We start from the raw sequence: 9,120 nt of genomic DNA, 5'->3' as shown, positions 1-9,120 counted from the left end.
GGGGGGGGGGGGGGGGGGGGGGCGCCCTTGCCCTCACCGTTGATGTACGTCTGCTCGTGGATCTCGGTGATGCTCAGCAGGTCTGCGCCCTGCTGCTCACAGCTGGCCCAGGCCTCCCTCCAGGACAGCGTGGATTGGAAGTTGAACTGGTAACAGCTGTCAGTCAGCTGGTCTTTGTCCCAGAACGTCTCACAGTCATTACCTGCCACCACCGCAGATGGGCCATGGGTTCCTCCCCAACTCCCACGCAGGAGGAGGAGGGGGGGGGGGGCAACTTCCCCCCCTCAGCCCCCCCCAGCTTCCTGCTCCTCATCCCCAGCCTCCCTCCAGGGGCCCTCCCGCCCCCGTCTGCTCCTCACTCTTGATGGGGCAGAATCCCCAGCGCTCATCTTTGCCATAGTCCTGGGTGGTGGCACACCACAGGTGTCCATCTTCCCGGCCCGTGCTGGTGCAGCCATGGAACCACTGGTTGTCGTACTTGAAGGGGATGGTACAGGGCTTTCCGTGGGAGTTTCCCTGGATGGTGTAGACCTCTACAGGAGAAGAGAGCCATGCCTTGGGGCCATGCCTGGACCTCCACAGGCCTGCTTCCCTCACGCCTGAGGGAAAGACCCCCTATATTAACCCCAGAGACTGGGAGTATGGGAGCGGGCAGGGGCCTCTGGGGCTGGGAGGCAACGGCACCAGAGACTGCTTTAAAGAGAGAACCAACTCTTGCAGCAGAGACAGCCGCAGAGGGACATGGGACAGGCCTCCTGCACACCCCCACTAAGTGAGAAAAGGCCTTCCCAACTCCTTCCATGTCTTTCCAGCGGCAGAGGGCTGAGCCAGCTCGCCACCTAACCAAGGTTCGGGGCTGTCCCTAAACATTCTATCTTGGAACACGGTTGTCCTTCCAGGAAAGAATTCCAAAGACAGATCTGGTCACCAGCTCTTGAGTGACTAAGATCCCCACTAACCACCTCTGAAACCTGGTGGTGTTGACAAAGGACCTCTCCTGAGAGATCTGGGAAGGGGGGGAGACCTTCAACTTCGGGCTATTCATTTTTATAAGCAGCATTAACCTTAAATCCTCTTAATTCATTATTTGAATATGCTATCGGGATTTTTAAAAATTGACTGCAGTTTATTTAGGGGAGGAGATATCTAACATATAAAGGTCAGAGGACAACTTCGGGAGATGGTTCTCTCCTTCCACAATGGGGTCCCGGGGACTGAACTCAAACTGTCTGGCTCACTGAGCCATCTCACCAGCCTGGATACCACGCAGCTATTGTCATCATAACTAGCGCAGCTTAGGAGTGGCTCACTGGACCCCTTTTCCCGTCTCCTCTCAGTTCAAAATGCTTGTAGCCCCCCTCCCCCTGTCCCCCGTCTTTGAGACTTAGCCCAGGTTGGCCTCCAACATACTGTGTAGTCAGGGCTAGCCTTGGTCCTCCTGCCTCCACCGCCCCAACCCTGGGAGTATAAGGCCGAGCCACAACGCCTGCCTGAGGCGCTTCCAAATCTTACTCAGCAGCATTCCCTAAGACCTCTAGCTGGGCTCGGCACACTTGAGGCTCAGTGCAATCCTCTTTATCGTGTTAGCCTTTTTCCAGAAAAATCAGATTACTCCCCACAGCCACTCCTGTCATCATGCCACTTTCCCTGAGCCTAGGGAGGATCTGTGCCTTTCATGTCCTCCGTCACTTTGTGGGATGATACAAGCTAATTTCGAAATTCTCTTCATTTCTGCTTTTTAATCTTTACATTTCTGTCACATTTATTTATCCATTTATTTGTGAGTGTGTGTGTGAGAGAGAGAGTGACAAAGGACAACTATGAGGAGTTATTTCTCTACGTCCGGCTTGGAGGCTTCAGGCAGCAGGCACCTCTACCCACTGAGCCACCTTGCTGGCGCCAAATTTTTAATTTTATGTGTGTGCACACGCGTGCGTGGGTGCCTACATGTATGTGGATATGTATTCACGTGCACACGTGTGCATGCGGAAGCTAGATGACAGCGCCAACCTCCACGTCCCTGTTCGGTTGTTTCCAGCCTCAAGACCTTTGCACCGTCTCCTCCACCTGACAATTTATATGTCAGATGAAAAAGGTCACATCTTCAGAAAGACCCTCTCTAATCTCCCAAGAAACCAGCTATCCTCTGTTTCATGGGATTATAATTTTCTTGGCAATGTTTGTTTCTAATCTTTTCCCCCCCTTTGAGTTATCTAGGTAGGGTCTTTCCTTCCTTTTTTCCTTTGTTTCTTCATTCCTTCTTTCTTTTTCTTTCTTTCTTTCTTTCTGTTTGTTTTCTGAGACAGGGTTTCTCTGTGTCACCCCTGGAACTCGCTCTGTAGACCAGGCTGGCCTCAAACTCAAGACACCTGCCTGCCTCTGCCTCCGAGCACTGGGATTAAAAGTGTGCCACCACCGCCCAGCGCACCCTGGGTTCTCTCATTAGCCAAGGACTTACAGAGTCAGCCAGGCTGGCTAGCCCTGAAGCACTTCCCAGTGCTGAGATGATAAGCATGTGCCCTACCTATGTCCTTTTTTATGCAGACTCTGGGGATTTAGCCTGGGTCCTCGGGCACTTGACTGACTGAGCCATCTCCCCAGCCTCTAATTTTGATTTAAAAAAAAAAAAAAAGGTAAATTAAACCTTTTGCAGTCAATTTTCCTGATTATTTAAAATGTCTTCCTATTAAACAGTGACTGTCAGGCGTCCACAGCCGTCCGAGGCCTTGTTAACCCAGGCCTGTTCCTTTGGCACCTCTTGCTGGCAAGTAGCCCCTCACCATAGTACGGCCGGGCACACAGGTCTTCCTCAGTGCCGTAGACGGTCCACTGGCCACTGCGGGACTGGTCACCCCGCTCAAGGGCGCCGGGCTTCGATGCGTTGCCAGCTCGGGCCCCCAGAAGCAGGGACAACTGGTCCCCCAGCGTCCGGCAGTGCCAGCGAAGACTCAAAGCCTCTCGGTCACATTCATACATGCCCAGGGAAACCGTGGCGTTGGTGACCGGCCAGCCTGTGCCCAGGCACTGCATGGCACCGAGGTTGAAGAGTCGATTCCGAGAGACCCACTTCCAGCGCTGGGCGGGGAGGCTGGCATTGCAGGCTGGAGCGATTCGGACCTGCACGCCCTGGGCCTCCAGGCAGCCCTGCATGCCCTGGCTGAAGATGAGGAAGACATCGGGCTCTGGAAGGAAAGGCAGGAAGGAGTCATCACACGTGGCCTCGGTGACTGGCCTACCAGCACTGACCATTGCCCAGCACTCGTCTCGTGTTAAATCACTTGGTCTTCACTGCTATGTCCCTGTGCCCAGAGGTGGCATAACCCATTCCTGTTCAGCCCCATGCCACCTGAAAGCCAGATCCAGGCCTCTGCCCAACTCTAAAGTCAAACCTAACTCTCCACCAGCACATCCAATGCTTTGTACACACAGGCCCTTTATCTGTGGTTTCATTTTCTTCAGTTACCTTTTGCCAACTGCTGTCCAAAGATCTAAAACGGAAAACTCTAGAATTAAATAACCCCTGCATTTTAAATAACCCTCATTATGGTATTTTTATAATTGTCCCATTTCCTTATCATTAATTTCTTACTATGCCCAATTAAACTTTATTAAACTTTATCACAGGTACATATTTATAGGGAAAACACATTGTGTTTCGGGTCTGGCACTAACTATGGCCTCAGGCCTGCACTGGGGTTCTTGGCATGTCCCCAACAGGACAAAGGAGGATTGTATCTGCCGGAATCCCTTACAGGGCTGGGTAGAGGTGTCTACCTTAGACTCAACTTCACTGAGCTCATCCTTTTCCTTCCAGATCTTCCTTCCTTCTGATCCACTCCTCCTCCATAGTGAAAGACTCACACACCCCAATAACTCTTGAATGCTGTGGGTTGATTGGGTTTTTTGTTTTGTTTTGTTTTTTAAGTCAGTGCAATTAAGTCCTCTAGTTTCCTCCACCTTGCATCTTCTCACCCACTTCCTTGGAGAGCACACCCCTGTGAGGAAGATACAGGGGAATCCAATCCACCCCAAGAACAGTTTCAGATCAAAACACAAAGCTGGAATGGGTAAAAACAGAAAGTAAATTAGTGGCAGACTAGGAGTCTGGTATATAGGAATAGGAAATGGTTGCTTTAAAAAAAAATTTTTTTTAAAGATGTTTCGTGGGTAGGAAGAATGATGAAAATGCTTTAGAGTAAAATTATCATGAGAATATTCTAAAACCTAATGAACTACACTGTGAATGGATAAGTGTTATAATATGTAAATGGCGTCTCAAGGGAGACGAGAGAGAAGGAAAAAAAATAAAAGAGAGGATAGACTGAGGCTTAAAAACACAAAGCCGGTGGGGAGCGCTGGAGAGATGGCTCTGCGGTTAAGAGCACTGTCTGCTCTTTCAGAGGTCCTGAGTTCGATTCCCAGCAACCACATGGTGGCTCACAACCATCAATAATGTGATCTGATGCCCTCTTCTGGCCTGCAGGTGTACATGCAGCTAGAGCACTCATATACATATAAATAAAAGATGAATGAATGAATGAAACACAAAGTGACTTACAGTGTCCCCCAGACAGTAAACAAACCGGGATCTCTCTGACACTCACATTTCACTACCCTCCTCTTGTGCTCAGGCTGCCACCTTTGCATACAACATGCATTTACTGCACATTCCAGCCTGCAGAGAACTTTTGTAGCCACCAGTGTGATGGTTAGTTTGAAATGTCACTCTGACGCCATCTAGAACCAACCGAGGAGAGTATCAGTGAGGGCCCATCTGATCAGGTCGACCTGTGTGAGCGTCTATGGGGGATTATCTTGATTACAGTAATTTAAACGGGAAGGCCGCCCACTTTGGGTGGTACCATTCCCTAGGCAAGGAACCCGGAAGCATAGGAGAGTGGAGAGGCCGAGCTCAGGACAAGCAAGCATTAATCCTGTGACTAGCTGCCTGAAGTTCCTGCCGCCCTGAGTTCCCTGCAATGATTGACAGTAGCCCGGAACTGTGGGTGAAGAACTTTCCGGTAAATTGCTTTTATCAGGGCACTTTATAGCAGCAATAGAAACAGAGACTAGGACGGCAAGACACTAGCGCTTCAGGATAACTTGTTAATGAGTCGTACGCAGCTTGGGTGGGAGCCTGACCTCTTTCTGACAGAGTTCTTCACTGCAGAGTGCTGCAGAGGTTAGAGAGGATAATTGATACACAGGCAGAGCGGAGCTGGGTCCGGGAGACAGTGTCTATGAGTTAGAGGCGAAGGACAGACAAGGGATTTAAAAACTGCAGTTCCAAGGCTGGTCAAAGATGGAGTTGCAATTTGGACTCAGTCTCTTCAGTTCAAACCCCGCATTCTTGCGACTCCTGTGTTGGTCTTTTCAACTCTCTAGAGTCCATTTGCCATGAGCAGCCAGAATGCTCTTCCAAAGGTGTAAATGTATTTGAGAAAAAAAAAAATTTTTTTAAACCACTTAAAATAATATCAGAGCATTGAAGGCCATAAGGAAAGGGACGGGTTCCATGAAATATCATTTTTTTCATGGCAAGATAAATGTCAAAAGCAAAGTCAAACTCAAAGGTTGGCTGGTGTGGTGACATGGGACTGTGATCCCAGCACTTGGGAAGTGGAGGGAAGAGGAGCAGGAATTTAAGGTCGGTCTTGGCTACACACCGTGAGCTCAAGGCCAGTCTGGGCTACAGAAGACCTTCTCTCCGAAAACAAAGAGAGAAATCAAATTATAAAACCACATGTAACTTCTTAGAGGCAAGGAGTTGATTCCCTAGTATAAAGTGAGCTTTCATCAATATTAATAAATATATTATGAGAAAAATATTAATAATGCAACATAAAACTGAAATGTATGCGCACAAAGCTAACCATGTGACAGATCATTGGCTTTTAGATATTTGAAATGAAAGCCTGGGGGTGCACCTCAGCAGTGGAGTTGCCCAACTCACATGAGGGTTAAATTCCCAGCACCACACATACAGAAAAGTGAGAGGCCAGGGAGATGGCTCAGTGAATAGCATTTGCCGGGCAGGCACAAGGACCTGAGTTTAGACCCCCAGCACCTGAGGAAAAGCTGGGCATGGTGGCCCACGCCTGTGACCCTAGAGCTGAGGAGTGGGGAGCACAGAGGCAGGGGGATCCTGAGGCTCAGTGGCCAGCCAGACTAGCCAATTGTTGAGCTCCAGGTTGAGTGAGAGACCTAGGCTCAAAAACACTAAGGTGGAGAGGAACTGAGGATGTGGGATGGTGATTGACCTCTGACCTCCTTACTCACATATACTTGTACCCATGTCCACAAGTATACACAGAGAGAGATAACCTCATAGTAATAAAAGAAAAAGAAGCAATGGCTTGCTCAAATTCCTTCAAAAAACACTTCATCATTTTTCAAATAAAGTCCAAGCTCCTTTCTAGGGGCCACAAGAACGGATGCCGCTAAGTCCTACTGTGCTGGCTGGTTTTAGGGCAACCTGACACTAGCCAAGTCATCTGGGAGGAGAGAGGTTCACCTGAGAAAATGCCTCCAGAAGATTGGGCTGTAGGCAAGCCTGTAGGGTATTTTCTCAGTAAGTGCTTGATGGGGGAGGGCCCCGCCCTTTGTGGGAAGCAGGCTGAGCAAGCCGTGGGGAGAAAGTCAATAAGCAGCACCTGTCCACAGCCTCTGCATCCGCTCCTGCCTCCAAGTCCCTGCCCTGACTTCCTTCAGTGATGAACAGTGATATGGAAGCAGAAGCCAAATAAACCCTTTCCTCCCCAGGTTGCCTTGGTCATGGTGTTTCACCTCAGCAATAGAAACCTTACCTACGACAACCCTCCTGTAAACATCTGAGTGATGACTTTTTGTACACAGAAGCCGTACCGCCTGTGTGAGCTCAGATCGCGCTAGTTCTCTTCTGCAAGCTGCACTGACTTCCTTACCCCATTTAGCCATTTCCAGTCGCAGGGCGTTTGTGATGTTTCCTCCACCCAACAATTCACATTTCAGAAGACAAGAAAAAAATATATTGCTTAGATGGTGGTAGTGCACACCTTTGATCCCAGTATTCGGGAGGCAGAGACAGGCGGATCTCTTGAGTTTGAGACCATCCTGGTCTACAAAACAAGTCCCAAAACAGCCAGAGCTACACAAAGAAACCCTGTCTCAAAAAACAAAACAAAAATTATATCTTTAGAGACCCTCTCTAATCTCCTAATAAACCACAGATGTCCTCTATTTTGTGGTTTGATTATAATTTTCCTTATGATACTTACTTTTGACTTCCCCCCCTCCCCTCAACTGAGTTACCTGCAAATCTGATCCCTACATTATCTGGCACTTTTTACTGTTTACTAGACATTGTGGATAACGCCTACTAATTTTCCTACATTTGTTTATTTACTGTGTACCTGAGTGTATGTATGTACACCGCATGCATGCAGTGCCTAAGGATGCCAGAAGGGGGCGCTGGATCCCCAAAAGCTGGCGTTACAGTGATTGTGAGCTGCCATGTGGGTGCTGGGAACCAAACCTGGGTCATCTGGAGGAGTAGCAAGTGCTCTTTAACAGCTGAGCCACCTCTCCAGTCCCCCTGTCTACTAAGTCTCATTACACATCAGCCATCACGGGGGTTCTATTGCACGTTGGGTCTGGTGAATGGTGTGCCGCAGGGAATGGGATGTTTTCATATCTTTCTATCAAGAATGTCAAGTTCTGTTTGACAGGCAGTCAAGTCCACCGTGAACCACTTGGATCCTGTGGAAGCTAGGTTTCAGGCTTAACGCTTAGGGTGTACCCTGCCTTAGCCTTGGACTCTGGAACTTCAACTTCTGCCTGCCTCCAGCCGAGGTTTCTGTCTCGACGTGGGGACCTGGGCCCCACCCCACATATGCTCAACTCAGGAACCATGAGTGGGGGCAGGGTTGAAGAGGTCCAAAAGAAATCCTGTGCTTCCTTCCTAGAGCCTTCCTTGTTGACCTGTAGCCTTTTTAGTTACCCCAAACTCATTTCTCTGTTTCTGCAGCCCCAGTCAGTCCCTCAAGCTCGGCAGTGTGCTCAGGGAAAAGTTACTCAACACACCACTCGCCTAGTTTTCTTTTCTTTTTAAGAATATACTTCCTTGAAGCTGGACAGATGGCTCAGCGGTTAAAAGCTCTGTCTGCTCTTCCAGAGGTCCTGAGTTCAATTCCCAACAACCACATGGTGGTTCACAACCATCTGTACTTGGGTCTGATGCCCTCTTCTGGCACGCAGGTGACCTGCAGATAGAGCTCTCATGTAAAATTAAAAAAAAAGAATATACTTTCTGCATGCCTGTAATACCAGCACGTAGGGAGGCAGAGGCAGGCAGATCTCTTCGAGTTTGAGGCCAGCCTGGTCTACAAAGTGAGTCCAGGACATCCAGGACTACACAGAGAAACCCTGTCTCTAAACACAAACAAAAAAGTCTTTCTTTTATTACATTTTAACATTTGCAACCTCTGTTTGTGTATGTGTGTGTGTGTCCATGCATGCACAAGACGCAGGAAGTCAGGTCTCTCCCTCCATCGTTTGCATCCTGGGGATTGAACTCGGATCTCCAGGTTTGGTGGCAGGCATCCCTACCAGCTAAGCCATCTAGCTCACCCACCTTGCTTTTTGCTTTCAGATATTCCCCCCTCTCTACATCTGTCCAGTCTCGGTTCTTCTCCAGTGCCTCCAGACTGTCACATATCGTATTTTATCCTTAGTCTCTACGCAGTCTTGGTCGTAGAGTTAGACTTAAACAAGCTGGCCTACCATTTCCAGAAGCAGACCTTACTGTCCCACAAGCTCTATGCATTTTCTTCTCTCCCCTCTTGCTTCTCAGGTCCCGAGGGCTTGCTGTGTCTTCTCCATCACTACGGCTGACACACAGCAGTGCTTAGCAGACGCCGGGTAACAAGTGCACGCTTGCCTGAATCTCATACCTAGGTCAGAACAACAGCCAATCGGCCTGCCTTTCTGTTCCCTGTCTAATGTGCTGGGCCACAAACACCTGTCAAGATACCTCGATGGGAGGTTTGATGGGGCCCTGCCCTCTATCCTGACAGTGTGTGTGTGTGTGTGTGGGGGGGGGGTCCTCTCTGGCAAAATGCACATGAACTTCCTGAGATGCCA

The 9,120-nt window shown here is 49.2% G+C and overlaps 1 protein-coding gene across 2 annotated transcripts in view; it reads right to left on the bottom strand.

Moving 5' to 3' along the window:
• The window catches only part of Mrc2 (mannose receptor C type 2), a 56,132-nt gene that overhangs the window by 21,082 nt on the left and 25,930 nt on the right, over positions 1-9,120 (bottom strand). For both annotated transcript variants that reach the window (XM_055592298.1, XM_055592299.1), the window contains exons 2-4: positions 2,781-3,182; positions 360-533; positions 38-202 (exon numbers count right to left, since the gene is read on the bottom strand). In XM_055592298.1, coding sequence (XP_055448273.1) covers positions 38-202; positions 360-533; positions 2,781-3,182 — 741 coding nt within the window. The remainder of the gene's footprint in view (positions 1-37; positions 203-359; positions 534-2,780; positions 3,183-9,120) is intronic.

The sequence above is a fragment of the Psammomys obesus genome, unplaced genomic scaffold, assembly GCF_907164565.1.
Source record: "Psammomys obesus unplaced genomic scaffold, mPsaObe1.curated_primary_1811, whole genome shotgun sequence".
In the NCBI taxonomy this organism is placed as follows: domain Eukaryota; kingdom Metazoa; phylum Chordata; class Mammalia; order Rodentia; family Muridae; genus Psammomys; species Psammomys obesus.
Note: the sequence above shows the minus strand (reverse complement) of the source record. Positions and strands in the feature narration are given on the sequence as shown.